Here is a 15010-nt window from a genome sequence, read left to right as displayed (position 1 = left end):
ACTGTCCCATGGGGAGCTGTCAGGTTTGGAGATGGATGGGGTTGGGAATTAAGACGCCAAAGAGCTCCGTGGGCTCGCTCCAGCAGGCTGGGCTCCAGCCCTGAGGACTGGAGGATTCGATCTGATCATGATGAGAGAGAGACAAGGGCAGTGGGGGCTGAGTAGTCTGGTCTAGGAGCTCATTCTCTATCCCCCATCAATTTCTCTGCCTGGAGCCAATGGAGCCAGGCCAGATGGAGAATGTGCTGAGCCAGCTTTTGCACTCACCTGGGCCAACATACCATCTTGTGGCTATAAACAACCACTGCATTGAATATACACGTGAACACAGAACATTTAAGAACCAACTGCGAGCCAAGTTCTGGAGATGCAGACAGCGAACATTTGCAAACCTCCTATCTTACAAACCCTCAACATTGGAAGGAAACTTCAAGGCCATTTAATCCTATTCTGAAGCTCGCATCCCTTTTCTAAAATCTCCCAAAGGAGCCCGGGATGGTGCAGGCTTTTTACAATACCTGCCCACTGAAGCCGGCCAGCTCCTGCCCAGCACACGGAGCCAAAAAATCACCTAAAAAGTCACGTCTAGCCGCCTTTCCCTCCTTACCCTTACAGAAACTGTAACTTTTCAGGCAAGCAGGCTGCAGGCAGCTTCAGCCCAGAGGCACACAGGATTCTCCTTTGACCTGCTTGAACTAATTCCTGACAGTCAGTGGCTTGCTGCCTGGAATGCACAGACCCATTGTCTCAAAGAACAGGGGAGACTGGAGACCCGCATACCAGGAAAGAAAACCTTGGAGGCTTCTGCCTGTATTTCCTGGTGCCCACGAGTGTGTGGAAATGAACACAAGAAGGATAGGACCTGCATTCTTTCCCAGCCATTGTCTGCTCCACAGCTGTGTGTGTGTGTGTGTAGGTGTGCACTTCCAGGCAGTGGGGGCTGAGGGGGATGGCTGCACCTTCCTGGCTCTTAAGCAACTCCTAAGCTGGGTTACATGGCACAGGGTCAGACAGAGGTAGGTTACATGGCACAGGGTCAGGCAGAGGTAGGGAACTTAACACTTTTTGATGAAGGGGAGCATTCCTGGACTCCTGGGGAGGGAGCCGAACTATGTTCAGAAAAGCTACTTTTCTTCTTGGCCACTCCTCCCTTGGACCTGTGTTTGTTTCCTCATCAAGGGGCAGTTCCTCTTTGTCCTCCAGTCTGAGAGAAGAGGGCTTCTCCCTTGCCCTTCTCTCTCTCTCACCATCTCGCCCATCCACGCCAGAAGGAAAGTCCTCATTCTCAAACGGATCCAGCTTTCTCTTTCCCTCCTGGCCACCAACTTGATCAACCTGCCACCACTCCCTTGTCTCAGTGCCTTCCCTTCCCCCTTCCTGTGGTGTCTTGTCTTTTTGAGACCCAATAGAGTTGACTGAAGGGAATGGGAAGATGTGGGAGGGGGTCTGCCTGTTCTCTGCTTGCAGAGATGAGAGCAGGGAGGGTGGAGATGGCACTCCTGAGACCTCCCTTGGTGGAGGGCAGTGCCAGGACAGGGACCCTACTCTTCTGAGTGTGTGTCTTGAAACCACTCTGAACTCCGGAGGATGAACTGGGAGAAGAATTCATCTGGGCGAATTCAGATCCTGGGTGGGAGTGGCAGAGGCCAGTCTTTAGGACCCGACTCCACAGAAGAAAGGAGCTCAGGAAGCTGGAGGGTGGCACTGAGGCAGGAGGGCAAAAGTAGGACACCAGGTGACCCACCCCGCCAGAGACCTGAAGGGTCACAGACTCACCCCACAAAGTAAGAGATGATCAGAAGCTGAACGACTCGGTTGATGATCCCGATGGTCCAGCTCTTCACAACCACCGACTTGGTGGTCTCATAGGTGAAGAAGTCGGATATGCAGTTCATGCTGAGAGAGTGCTCAGGTCAGGGGACACTCAGAAGGGGCCCAGTGGTGGCCTCAGGAGAGGGAGGTTCTACAGGACAGGGAGACAGAGAGCACGACCTGGAGGGGCAGCTTAATGGGGTCGGAGGAATGGGGAGCCTGTCCCTTTAATCCAGGCAACCCTAGTCAGGTCCTCTCTGCTCTTGATACTCTGGCTTCCAAGAGGCCAGGACCAGGGCGGGGGACCCCCTTTTTGTTCGTCTCCACCCCACTCCCCTGTGATGTCACAGCAGGGGTGGGGTCTCCAATCCTGGGCTCCTGATTGCCTGGGATGTAGCTGGCTGGAGCCCTCTGGGACTCATGTTTTATCTGCACTCTGTCTACTGTTTCTGTTTCGTTCTCTTCGGCAGCATCCTCATCCCGGCTCACCAGCTGCTCACACTCTCTCTAAAGCCCCTTGCAATGCCCCATCCCCCAGTCACCTAATAGCCTGACGGAGCTGAGGACCCCTTCATTCCTGAGTGTCGGACAAATTCCACCCAGTTCTGCAGCCGTCCCCTCCTTTTCTGAGTTGCCCCCAATGGCATGGGTCAGGGGAGAGGGGCTCTTGAAAGTTTTTCTGGGACTTCTGGGGTGTGATGAGTAGAGTCACAGATTTCTCACTCCAGTTGGTAATGGCTGAAGCTCTACCTGTGGCATAGCAGTTAGCATTTCTTTTTTAACTGTCAGTTTATTTATCCAAATCTTTGTTAGATTATGTTTTCCTGAAAACAATCTGGGCTGTTTTCCTTTCCCTCCCTCCCTCCCTCCCCCCTCCCTCCCTCCCCCCTCTCTCCCTCCCTCCCCCCCTTTCCTTCCTTCTTTTGTTTTCTTTTCCTTTTTCTCTTTCTTTCTTTTCTTTACTTTACTTTTCTTTCTTTTGAGACAGAGTCTTACTCTGTCACCCAGGCTGGAGTGCAGTGGTGCAATCTCAGCTCACTGCAACCTCTCCCTCCTGGGTTCAAGCAAATCTTGTGCCTCAGCCTCCTAAGTAGCTGGGATTATAGGCACCCACCACTACGCCTGGCTAATTTTTGTATTTTTGGTAGAGACAGGAGTTTCACCATGTTGCCCAGGCTGGTCTCGAACTCCTAACAAGTGATCTGCCCACCTTGAGCTCCCAAAGTACTGGGACTAGAAGTGTGAGCCACTGTGCCCGGCCACGTATGTTTTCACCTTGTTCAAGTTTCCTCAAATCCAAGAAATGTGCTAAATTAGTAATAAGCCCTCAATATCTATTTATTAAACCCAGTTGAATTTATCTTGCTACATAGTGATGGAATAGCCACTACTCAGAGCTTAAAGCTGTTAGTTCAGTGGGGAAGGGTGTATTCCTGTTGTCTCTTACCCCAGGATTGAGTTAGCAAGCTGGTGTACTGATTGTCAGGGAAATCTTGAATTTACATATTCTGTACTAATATCTTCACACAGGACACATCATCAATCATTCTGAACATACAGTCATGGTGATTACGACGGAAGAGAACTGGACTGGTGGTAAGGAAGTCTGGGTCCTGGCTTTGTTGCCAACTCACTGAGACCCTGGACAACTCAAGTCCCTTTGGGTCTCAGTTTTCCTATCAGTAAAAGAAGGTTGGGGTAGAAAAACTAAAGCATCTTTTCCAGGTCTGGTTTTCTCCTATGTTGCAAAATGCACTCTGGGACTATAGGAGGAGGCCTGGCTTCCGCAACCCCAGGATGATGTGGTTTCAAATCAGTTCCGGCTCCGAGGTGAATCTGACACCAGGACTTGAACTGGATACAGCCATTTGCCAGCCTCTTGAGGGAACCTATAAATTGCGGTTAGGGATGTGAAGATTTTGGGTATAGACAGTGAACTTGACAGTTCAGCCAGAAAGCAGTGCACTTACTATGACACCATCATCTACATTCTCTTCCCAGCCAGTGGGAGAGATTGTTTCTTTCCACAACTCTTAAATACTTTTCTTCTTGTCCCATAGACTCCTTTCCATGACCCACAAACTATTTTGCAGACAGAGGGGCACGCATCTTTCCAATACACACCCCCACCCCCACCCCTGTACTAAGTCTGATACGATAAAATCACACAATTTTTCTTTAGTATCCAGTCTCCATTGAAGAAGTGTCCGTAGTTTCTAAAGAGCCCTACACACATTTTCGAAGCAGATTACACCCGGGTGAGAGAGACTTCACTGCAACCACATTTCTCTCAGGTCCTCCAGCGTCGCCGACGCTCTATGCGACGGTCTCGCAGGCGGGCCTGGCTTGTGTCTCTCTAGCCGGCTCGTCCTCTCTGTGGCATGTGCTTGGCTTCCGGTGGCGGGACGCGGGGCCGCGCACGCGGGAAAAGCTTTCCCGGTGTCCCCCCCCAACCCCCGCCCCCCCGCCCCCCGCTTCCCCCCAACGCGCCCACCTCCCACGCCCGGGCCCTCGCGAGGTTGCAGCCTGAGTAGGTAGGTGGTGGTCGTCCCCCGGTCTCAGGAAGGCACGAGCCCCGCTACCCCGCGGGACGCTCGACATGGACCATTCCGCATTCGAAACCGCGGGGAGCGGGCGAATCCATTCTGTAGGGCGGGGGTGAACCGTGGGCCTGGGGCTGCGGGGTGGTGGGAACGGTGCTAGGGAAACCCTGCACTCTAAGCTGTGTTGGGGCGCGTGCGAGGTGCGGGCTCCGGGCAGACCCTGGGGTTCCGCTGCTCGTTGCCATGGCTCCCGCTGGAGCGGCCAGAGTGGGTGTCGGGTTGGGTGTCAGCGCTGTTCCAGGCCCGATTCTCCACCTGGGCCTGGGCCTGAACCCTCGGGCACTGCAGCGCCCGCCTATGGGTTCCCAGGCAGAGGAAATCCTGAGACATCTCAGGCGCAGATGGGGGTTGCTACCTGGCTTCATCGGCGAGTACAGCGAGGTGTTTGTTGTCTTTTATGCTTATCTGTCTTCCTCTTGAACTCAGATTCCCTACCTGCTGAGCATCCGCACACCCACTCAGGAGTTGGGGCCCAGCTCCCAGTTTACTCGGTTTCCCTTGTGCAGCCTAGGGCTCTGCCCAGGCCACCACAGGCAGGGGTCGACATGGCAGAGACACTGGAGTTCAACGACGTCTATCAAGAGGTGAAAGGCTCCATGGTGAGAACGGCTCACACAGTTGATACAAGTAGATAGAAGGAAGGAGGGTAGAGTTTTTGTCCGTTAACGAGAGCTTGCTTTGGGAATGTTATTTTGGAAAAAGAAGACTCAGTATAATGTGTTCCTAGTATTTTCCCCAACACAAGGCAATAGAGAGATGGTCTCGGGAGTTATAGGGACCATATATGCTGTTCAGTTCCCAATTCCTGTTTTACAAATGAGGAAACTGAGAATCTGTAAGGGATCTAGGTACCAGAGCCTGGTTTAGAATCTAGACTCCTTGGCCTCCTCAGCTGTGGCAGCTGCATTTGTCATCTGGCCAGCGCCCTCACAGCTGGAATGTGTGTTGGGTAGAACTGTACCCAGGACATGCTTTGTACTGTCCCCATGCATCTGAGCCTGTTTTTCTTACAGAATGATGGTCGACTGAGGTTGAGCCGCCAGGGTATCATCTTCAAGAATAGCAAGACCGGCAAAGTGGACAACATCCAGGCTGGGGAGCTAACAGAAGGCATCTGGCGCCGTGTAGCTCTGGGCCATGGACTTAAACTGCTTACAAAGAATGGCCATGTCTACAAGTATGATGGCTTCCGAGAATCGGTGAGATGTCCCTTGGCTATAAACCCCTTACAAACCTCCTTTTTACTGCGTCATCTTCTTTTAGTCTTCTAAAGACTTGCAGTTCCCTTCCTCGTGTAACCCTGTGATTGCCAGGCCATCAGGCAGTCGGCGTTCAGCCTTGAGTGTTGAGTTGTGAACTTTTGTGTGAACACCTTCACTCCGGAAGGTTTTCTGCTGTTTTGATTTAGATGGTAGTTTCCGCCTGTGGCTTTTATCAAGGTTCAGAATCTTAGCTTGATGTCTTTTGTGTTATTTTTTTTTGTGACAGGGTCTTGCTCTGTTGCCTAGGCTGGAGTGCAGTGATTTAATCTCGGCTCACTGCGGCCTCTCCCTCCTGGGCTTAAGCAATCCTTCCACCTCAGCCTCCTGAGTAACTGGTACCACAGGCACATGCCACCATGCCCAGCTATTTTTTCACAATTTTTGGTAGAAATGGGATTTCACCACATTACCCAGTCTGGTCTTGAGCTCTCAGACTTGAGGGATGGCCCATCCTGACCTCCCAAAGGGTTGAGATTACAGGCATGAGCCATTGCACCTAGCCAGCTTGATAAAGTGTGGGTTTTGTTTTTCATTTTGAGCTGCTTGAGTTAAAGGCTTTATTTGATTTTAATTTCCACTTTCATTAAAGTAATGCCTATACAAAGCTTTTATAAAGTCAGATGGCACTGTGAAACCCATAACCAGGAATGTCAGATCCAGTGGCCAGAAGCAAGATCTTTGAACAATTTTTTTTTTGGTAAAGGAGTTTTGCTTTTGTTGCCCAGGCTAAGTGCAATCGTGTGATTTCAGCTCACCAAAACCTCCACCTCCCGGGCTTAAGTGATTCAGCCTCCCGAGTAGCTGGGATTACAGGTGCCCACCACCACACCCAGCTAATTTTGTGTTTTTAGTAGAGACAGGGTTTCTCCATGTTGGTCAGGCTGGTCTAGAACTCCCGACCTCAGGTGATCCACCCTCCTCAGCCTCCCAAAATGCTGGGATTACAGGCGTGAGCCACCACACCAGGCCTCAACAGTCTTTTAAACAATGTTAGGGCTGGGTTGCTTAGTAGCATGGGTTTCTCATACAGCCTATTTTGGGGCAATTTCTCAGAAATAGATCATCGCAGGACATTCAAGTCTGTGTTAAGGCCACCAAGGTTTACTGGGATTGTGCTTTCTTTCCTCCACCCACAGGAGTTTGAGAAACTCTCTGATTTCTTCAAAACTCACTATCGCCTTGAGTTAATGGAGAAGGACCTTTGTGTGAAGGGCTGGAACTGGGGGACAGTGAAATTTGGTGGTGAGTCCTGGGGAGGACTGAGGTTTGGGGAAGAAGATAGCCTGAAGGGTGTCAGCCTTTGACTTGTTCTGCTCTTTTCCCTCTGCCAGTGTCTCTGGTTTCCTATCTGTTTGCACGTTCATCATGAGTACTGATTATTGGGTACCTACAGTGTACTGGGCACTGTGCCGGGAGTTGGATTACAGTGTGAACAGACTCGCCCCGGTTTCCCATCTCTGTGGACCTCGGGTTGGTGGGAATGTTGCTTATGCAGGGGAGCCTGCGGCTTGATAAGCCCTTTCCTCACAGGGCAGCTGCTTTCCTTTGACATTGGTGACCAGCCAGTCTTCGAGATACCCCTCAGCAACGTGTCCCAGTGCACCACGGGCAAGAATGAGGTGACCCTGGAATTCCACCAGAACGATGACGCAGAGGTGTCTCTCATGGAGGTGCGCTTCTATGTCCCTCCCACCCAGGAGGATGGCGTGGACCCTGTTGAGGTGAGGCTTCCCCTGGCTGCCCTGGCAGCAGATGTTGCTGAGCAGGCGGTGGCTGGCCTGGAAGCGGGGCCTGCTGCTTGGTCACCAGTGTGTACTTTTATAGGCCTTTGCCCAGAATGTGTTGTCGAAGGCGGATGTAATCCAGGCCACGGGAGATGCCATCTGCATCTTCCGGGAGCTGCAGTGTCTGACTCCTCGCGGTCGTTACGACATTCGGATCTACCCCACCTTTCTGCACCTGCACGGCAAGACCTTTGACTACAAGATCCCCTACACCACAGTACTGCGGCTGTTTCTATTGCCCCACAAGGACCAGCGCCAGATGTTCTTTGTGGTAAGCAGAAACCCCGATGGCTGCGTAATCCTGGTTTTTTGCCTAAATGTTTAGGAGACGGATCTCACTGGTGTGCAGAATTCTGTGTTGGTTAATTGCAAATTGTTGTAGAGTGTCAGTTGGTACTCTTCCTTACTAGATCAGCCTGGATCCCCCAATCAAGCAAGGCCAAACCCGCTACCACTTCCTGATCCTCCTCTTCTCCAAGGACGAGGACATTTCGTTGACTCTGAACATGAATGAGTGAGTGTCTCCCAGGATTCTCCTCCTGCCACTGTCCAGGCAGGAGACAGGTGTACCATTAGAAGGCAGTAGTGCTGTGACCTCACCTTTGCCGTCTTTGTAGGGAAGAAGTGGAGAAGCGCTTTGAGGGTCGGCTCACCAAGAACATGTCAGGATCCCTCTATGAGATGGTCAGCCGGGTCATGAAAGCACTGGTGAACCGCAAGATCACGGTGCCAGGCAACTTCCAAGGGTGAGTGTGGGCCTGGGATCCTGGCCTGGCTGGGTATGGGAATTCCGTGTCTCCTTGGTAACCCCCCCCCGAGATGGGAGTGCAGCCTGTCAGAGCCCTGGATGGGACCTTGTGTCATGACAGGTGTCAGTGCTTCCGTCTGCACAGCTCAGTGACGTTTACTTAGTCAAGGACATGAGCACACATGTCGCCTCTGTTAGATGTGCCCTTTGTCTCTGCTGAGGTTGGCACTAACCGGGCTTCCTGCACCCTCTGTCAGGCACTCAGGGGCCCAGTGCATCACCTGTTCGTACAAGGCGAGCTCAGGACTGCTGTACCCGCTGGAGCGGGGCTTCATCTACGTCCACAAGCCACCTGTGCACATCCGCTTCGATGAGATCTCCTTTGTCAACTTTGCTCGTGGTACCACGACGACTCGTTCCTTTGACTTTGAAATTGAGACCAAGCAGGGCACTCAGTATACCTTCAGCAGCATTGAGAGGTGAGCACCGCCACCCGTCACTTCCTGGGCATCCTGGTCCTGAGTCAGCTTTGACCGGGAAGCCTGGCATGGTCTGGGGCACTCTCCAACCCTAGAGCAGGAGTTTTCTTTTGCTACATCAGGATTTGGTCTTTATCCCTGGACTGCTCAGACTTGAGAGGCCTCTCCATTGCTTTCTTTCTGGTTGTTAAAAAAAAATAGTTCCATATTCTGAAAGCTATATGACTTCACTACTGGCCTCTTTTCTCCTCCACTCCCCGCCATGATGGAAATGCTATCTCTGTCTTTCCTGGAATGAGCTTTGTGCCCGAGAACATAGCGGCTAATGCTTATTGAGTGCTCACTGTGCACTAAACGTTTTATAAGCATCTTCACGTGTAATCCTCATATCAACCTTGTAAAGAATGAAAAAAGATGCCAATATCCCATCCCCCACACTTGCTCTCCTCTGAGCTTATTTGGTAAACAGGTGTGCACCCCTCCCTGCCTTTTCTTTCCCAGGGCTCTTCAAAGCTATGCATGTTCCTCTTTCAGGACTGTCTGGCTCTGCCTTACTGCTGTCCTCTGGGGGTTTCTAAGCTGTGGGCTGGGTAGCATGGTCAAGGGCTCTAGGCTCCACAGTCTACCCCAGCTCATGGCAATCAGAACGTTGTTTAGCTCACCCCTGTGTTGGCCCTACCTGTCTGGTAACATGGTGCGTGTCCCCTCACAGGGAGGAGTATGGGAAACTGTTTGATTTTGTCAATGCGAAGAAGCTCAACATCAAAAACCGAGGATTGAAAGAGGTACTTCTGTGTGGGGAGGATGAAACCCTCTCCTGATCTTTCTGTAGGGGAGAAAGGGGTAGAGATTTTTCCGGCTTCTTTTTCACTCTCTCTTCTTTTCTTACCCTTATAGAAAAAAGAGGTGCGTGTGACCCTTTCCCCTTCCTGGTGCAGGTTTCCTCTGCATGACCTTAGACCAGTCTATGCAGCCCCTCGGGAGCCCCCAGTGGGGCTGGGAGAGGGAGGGGCTTGGGGCTTGGACTAACCCAGTTCGCAGGAAGTACTCGGGCGTAGGCCCTGCACGTTGGCTGTGTGTGGACAATCCAGCCCCAGGTCTTCTGGGAGCTGCTGCTCTGACTTGACATGGGGGTGTGCTTTTGAGTGTGCAGGGATTCGGGCTCGAGGGTGAGTCGGCCCCACTCTCAACTCTTCCCTGGCTAGGGCATGAACCCAAGCTATGATGAATATGCTGACTCTGATGAGGACCAGCATGATGCCTACTTGGAGAGGATGAAGGAGGAGGGCAAGATCCGGGAGGAGAATGCCAATGACAGCAGCGATGACTCGGGAGAAGAAACTGGTGTGTTAGCCTCTGTGCTGAGCATGGGGATGGTCAGATGCTCCTCACTGTGGCCAGGGCTGGAGTCACCCTTGGACCAGAGCTGGGTGCCTGGGTGAAGGTGGGATTTCCATTGGTTCAGAAGCTGATGCATCCTGTGTCCTTTTTCAGATGAGTCATTCAACCCAGGTGAAGAGGAGGAAGATGTGGCAGAGGAGTGAGTTTTGGTGGTACCTTGGGGGGATAAGGTGCTGACCCATAAGCTTAAAGGACCACAAAATTTCTGGACAATTCTCATGTCCCAGCATTAGCTACTGACCCAGAATGGGAGAGTGACCTCCAATGAGGTGATACATGAAAATGTTTTGGAAATTGTCCAGGGCTTTGTAAGTACAAGGCATATTTTGAAGTCAGAAAAGCATAGTGGGGTCTATGGCCATACCACCCTGCAGGTGCCAGTTGTGGCTGGTTAGTACTTGGATGAGGAGAGAATGGGAATGAGAGCTGGTGCTTGCCATTTACTTGCTGGATGTTGTCGAGTAAGTCATTGAATCTCAATTTTCTCATTGGTAGAAATGCATTGGTTCTCCTGCAAAATTGGTTAAGACTTTTTATTAGCAGTGTTAGAAATGTGACTCACTCTCGCTTTAAAAGAGAACATATAAAAGGGAATTTCATAAGTTCACGTTACTGCAGAGTGTGGGGCTTCTGACACTATTGGATTCAGGCACTCAAACCTGTTTCTTCCAATTTCCTTAATTCAAAATAGGTTTGCGCCACGGGGTGCCCAGCAACTTGCAGAAGCTGAGGGCAGGCTTAATCCTACTGCTTTAAAACAGCACCAGAAGTACCTCTTTTGGTGAACAGCGTAGTGAACAGAGTGGTTACCTGCCCCTTCCAAGTCTGAGTTATTAGGATGGACAGGGCTCTGATGCGCCAGAAATAGGCCAAGTGCCCACCCTTAGAGCCTGTGGTTGGGGTTGCCCCCACTCTGGTGGTTCCCAACAGAATATTGGGAGTCTGCTCTCTTAATCCAGAAGTATTGCAAAAGAATGTCGGGCACCAAAAAAACCCAACAGGGGTCCACTAGTTCAGCTTGCCACATGCTTATGAAAGTTTAATGAGCAAATACTTGCGAAAGTGCCTTGAAAACTGTCCAGCAGCATATTCCATTTTTGAGAAGTTTCACATATATCAAATAAGACTGTCAATTACAGGGGTCTGTACTGGGTCAAACTGAAGTTGGTTTTCCTCTTTCTGTAGTAACTGATTATTTTTTATCAGAAAAGACTGTAGGGGCCGATCCTTTCATAGTTCATAAACATGATGGCTGGGTGTTCACGTGCGTGTGTGAAGCATGCCATCCTCCAGCCTTGTTATGACCTCGGCACATTACCCATCTGACAAGAGAAAAAAAAAAAAGACTGTAGGGTAGATTAAAACGATTACTCCAAAGGAAGTGGTAAAGTGGATTTTGGCTATGTTCCAGGCAAGAATGAGGCAGTGTTTCTGCCCATGGGGTCCTGGGGATGGACATGGAACCGGTTTGGCCATGCCCAGGGAGAGCAGCAGAAGCCCACTGATTGATTTGTTTTTCATTAATTAATTCATCAAGTAAGCCATTACTGTGGTTGGGTCTGGAGAGAGCATGGTTGACGCCACCTGAGTGAATGGGAGGAAGCAGTGTTAGGGATGGGTGGTGCACGCTGTCCTCTGGCCTTCCTCTCTTGCCCCTTTTGGGTGGGTATCTTTGGATTTGTTTTCCTCCTGTCCCGAGGCCGTGGGATGCTGTCCTTCCTCCCCAAGTCTAAGCCTGGCTTGCCCTCTGGTAGGTTTGACAGCAATGCCTCTGCCAGCTCTTCCAGTAATGAGGGTGACAGTGACCGGGATGAGAAGAAGCGGAAACAGCTCAAAAAGGCCAAGATGGCCAAGGACCGCAAGAGCCGAAAGAAGCCTGTGGAGGTGCAGACTGTAGATGGGAGGGGTCGTGTGTGGTGTGCAGGGGTGGGAGGCATTCGCTTTACCTTTTCCTGTCCACCACCAGTAGGAACCTGTTCATTGGTCTTCCTTGGGGCTGTTTTTTGTAGCCAGTGATTATAACCTTGAGGGGTACTTTCTTGGAAATTTTTCTCACTAGCCCTGAGATTATTAAGCTTCTAGAAGATTTGAATTAGGAGATGGGCTTCTGTCCCAGGAGCCCAGAGGAAAGGGGGCCCCTGGTAAGCTAAGCACTGAGCTGCAGAGAGGAAGGGGATGCTATCCTTGCCATTAACAAGCTCTCATCTAGCCTGATGCTATTTAGTCCTCTACTTTTTCTCCAGGTTAGGTGATCTAAATAACTTCTTTGGGAAAATGTAGGGTTCTATGGGAAATTGCTGAAGGCATTTGGGTTCTTATGTAGGTGAAGAAGGGCAAAGACCCCAATGCCCCCAAGAGGCCCATGTCTGCCTACATGCTGTGGCTCAATGCCAGCCGAGAGAAGATCAAGTCAGACCATCCTGGCATCAGTATCACGGATCTTTCCAAGAAGGCTGGCGAGATCTGGAAGGGAATGTCCAAAGAGAAGAAAGAGGTGAGTGGCAGCAGAGGAAGGATGATGCATCTCATGGGCTGGCAAGGGGTGCTGTCTTGGGGTGGTGAGTCTCAGGACTGATGGGGAGCAGTAGGAGCCATTGGCGGGACTTTGTGTATTGATTTTGCCTGTATCAGGGGAGAGGGGAGAGGTCTTATTCTTTGCTATATTTTTCTGTGTTTGTGAGACAGGAGTGGGATCGCAAGGCTGAGGATGCCAGGAGGGAATATGAAAAAGCCATGAAGGAATATGAAGGTGGCCGAGGCGAGTCTTCTAAGAGGTGAGTATCAAGAACATGGACCAGTAACTTGATTTTTGTGGCAGATTTTTTTTTTTTTTACAGGCTGATTTAGGTAGTGCTTCTCAAACCTGGGTAGGCCATTGCCCAAGTATTGGGTATTACGATAGGACATTCAGGTCATTAGGGAAATATGGCCCATTTTCCTGGACCATTTTATTTGAAGGTATGGGGGAATGAAAAAAAAAATACTATGATGGAGTGCAATACACAATTCACATGAAATTTAAAAAGTAAAGCAAGAAATGTCAAGTAGGCTTTGCATATGGGGCTGCTTTAGGCTATGCCCTCTAATCCTTCTGGTGTGCTCATGATATTCTCCCTTGGTGCCCTTCAGACTGACACGGCTATTTATGTTCAGAGTGAAATGGGTGGTGTGGCTGGGATCGGGAAAGGCCTTGTTGAAGCTGGGAGAGGTCTGGCCATGCTGAGAGTGAGGGGATCCGAAGGCCCAGCTCCTCTTCCCTCTTGCCAAAACAGGGACAAGTCAAAGAAGAAGAAGAAAGTAAAGGTAAAGATGGAAAAGAAGTCCACACCTTCTAGGGGCTCATCATCCAAGTCGGCCTCAAGGCAGCTAAGCGAGAGCTTCAAAAGCAAAGAGTTTGTGTCTAGTGATGAGAGCTCTTCTGGAGAGAACAAGAGCAAAAAGAAGAGGAGGCGGAGCGAGGTGCGGCAGGAACGTGGGGACTCTGGGCTGGGCAGTGCGAGGGGTAATGAGTCGGAGTGGATGGTGGAATTCCGAGGTTGTGAGGGTGGGTGCTGCAGCTGGGGGGCGGTAGGGAATTGTGGGCCCTTCACTGAAGAGTGGCTGGGACCCCCACCTTTTCCCTTAAGACAACTTTGGTTTTCAGGACTCTGAAGAAGAAGAACTAGCCAGTACTCCCCCTAGCTCAGAAGACTCAGCGTCAGGATCCGATGAGTAGAAACGGAGGAAGGTTCTCCTCTTTGCGCTTGCCTTCTCACAACCCCCGACTCCCCACCCATATTTTGGTACCAGTTTCTCCTCATGAAATGTAGTCCCTGGATTCTGTGCCATCTGAACACGCTCTCCTGCTGGTGTGTATGTCACTAGGGCAGTGGGGAGATGTCTTAACTCTGCTGCTTCCCAAGGATGGCCGTTTATTATTTGGGGAGAGATAGGGTGGGAGGCAGGGCAATGCAGGATCCAAATCCTCATCTTACTTTCCCGACCTTAACGATGTAGCTGCTGCTTGTCCTGTTCAAGTTGCTGCAGCAGAGGTCATGTGAGGCCAGGCCTGTAGCTCCTACCGGGGGCCTATTTCTACTTTTATTTTGTATTTCTGGTCTGTGAAAATCATTTAATAAAGGGAACTGACTTTGGAAACAATGTCCTTCTGCTTTCTTCGTAGCCCTGGTGCATTGCTCCCACTTTTATTGGTGGTGGATACTGCTCTGCCCACATTGGGCAGAGGCTTCCTGGCCAGCCAGGAAGTAAGTCTCCAGGTACATCATGGTCTGTTCCCGGCTGGACAAACATTGGTTTTCACCCTCTTCTGCCGGGATGGGCCACCTGAGAGTCTAGAAATGAGAGCTGATCCGATTAGGAAGTCTCCCAGTTACACTCCATTAGCCAAGCTAGGGGGAGGCAGCTCTTGGCTGCATCCTTATCTATGAGTCAAGCAAGGGTCTTCCAAGGCTTTAGATAATGAAATCAGGATTGACTGCCTTCCCGCAGCCGGAGGAGTGGAAACCTGAGCCTGAAGCGTTGGGGAGGATGAGCGTGTGTTTTGGGTGGTGGTGGCTGCAGCCTGGCGGGGGTGCAGAAAGGTGGGGAGTATACGGGAAGCTTTTGTTCTTATGGGAAGAAGGGGGTTACAGTGTAGGAAGAAACTCATGTCTGAGAAAGGGCCTAAAAGGAGATAAAGGTCACTAACGAGGAAAGTAAAACTGCCAGACTCCCTCACGGTGGCTCTAAATCTGAATAGACACACGAGGGGTAGCCACGTTGCGCGCGTTCTCAGGACTCAAGGCTGTACCAGGAAGCGGCTCCAGTCCGCCGGCGGCTACCTTCTTGCCACTTAGCTCGATGGTGCCGCGCTCCGTGCAGGCGGCGGGACCCGGGAGGGGCCGCCAAGGCAGTCACTCTAGGCAGTCGTCTCAGTGGCCAT

At 51.0% G+C, this 15010-nt stretch overlaps 2 protein-coding genes and 1 non-coding gene across 7 annotated transcripts in view; 2 read left to right on the top strand and 1 right to left on the bottom strand.

Moving 5' to 3' along the window:
• Positions 1–2475, bottom strand: part of P2RX3 (purinergic receptor P2X 3) — a 40905-nt gene extending 38430 nt beyond the window's left edge. For 2 of the 3 annotated variants that reach the window (XM_078341054.1, XM_002755279.8), the window contains exon 1: positions 1777–2100. In XM_078341054.1, coding sequence (XP_078197180.1) covers positions 1777–1895 — 119 coding nt within the window. In that variant the 5' untranslated portion in view covers positions 1896–2100. Of the gene's footprint in view, positions 1–1776; positions 2101–2354 lie in introns of those variants that run through there. The other variant, XM_078341052.1, reaches the window with a different exon arrangement.
• Positions 2476–4188: 1713 nt separating this feature from the next.
• On the top strand, positions 4189–14226 carry SSRP1 (structure specific recognition protein 1). 3 transcript variants are annotated; one of them, XM_002755278.7, is made up of 17 exons: positions 4189–4346; positions 4842–5014; positions 5429–5614; positions 6814–6919; positions 7208–7398; positions 7502–7732; positions 7872–7975; positions 8079–8207; positions 8467–8688; positions 9401–9473; positions 9894–10032; positions 10183–10228; positions 11844–11973; positions 12413–12583; positions 12775–12863; positions 13362–13548; positions 13733–14226. In XM_002755278.7, exons 2-17 carry the CDS (start codon positions 4961–4963, stop codon positions 13802–13804), a joined length of 2130 nt encoding a protein of 709 aa, XP_002755324.1. In that variant the 5' UTR covers positions 4189–4346; positions 4842–4960; the 3' UTR covers positions 13805–14226. The 3 variants fall into 3 exon arrangements, with proteins under 3 accessions (XP_002755324.1, XP_078197177.1, XP_035118605.2); XM_078341051.1 differs by lacking the exon at positions 4189–4346 and adding an exon at positions 4455–4555; XM_035262714.2 differs by lacking the exons at positions 4189–4346; positions 4842–5014 and adding an exon at positions 4455–4796.
• LOC118146034 (small nucleolar RNA U13) lies at positions 11314–11417 on the top strand. The gene has a single exon (XR_004731503.1). It is a non-coding gene; the product is annotated as a small nucleolar RNA U13 (small nucleolar RNA).
• Positions 14227–15010: the final 784 nt, after the last annotated feature.

The sequence above is a fragment of the Callithrix jacchus genome, chromosome 10, assembly GCF_049354715.1.
Source record: "Callithrix jacchus isolate 240 chromosome 10, calJac240_pri, whole genome shotgun sequence".
In the NCBI taxonomy this organism is placed as follows: Eukaryota; Metazoa; Chordata; class Mammalia; order Primates; family Cebidae; genus Callithrix; species Callithrix jacchus.
The sequence above is the reverse complement of the archived record's forward strand: the minus strand, read 5'-3'. Positions and strand labels throughout refer to the sequence as shown.

Bases quoted from the DNA above. Each gene is read 5' to 3' on its own strand.
- SSRP1 (XM_035262714.2), top strand. From the start codon at position 4,599: ATGGCTCCCGCTGGAGCGGCCAGAGTGGGTGTCGGGTTGGGTGTCAGC. The intron at 8,208-8,466 runs GTGAGTGTGGGC...ACCCTCTGTCAG, and splicing joins GTGCCAGGCAACTTCCAAGG to GCACTCAGGGGCCCAGTGCA. The intron at 11,974-12,412 runs GTGCAGACTGTA...GTTCTTATGTAG, and splicing joins GCCGAAAGAAGCCTGTGGAG to GTGAAGAAGGGCAAAGACCC.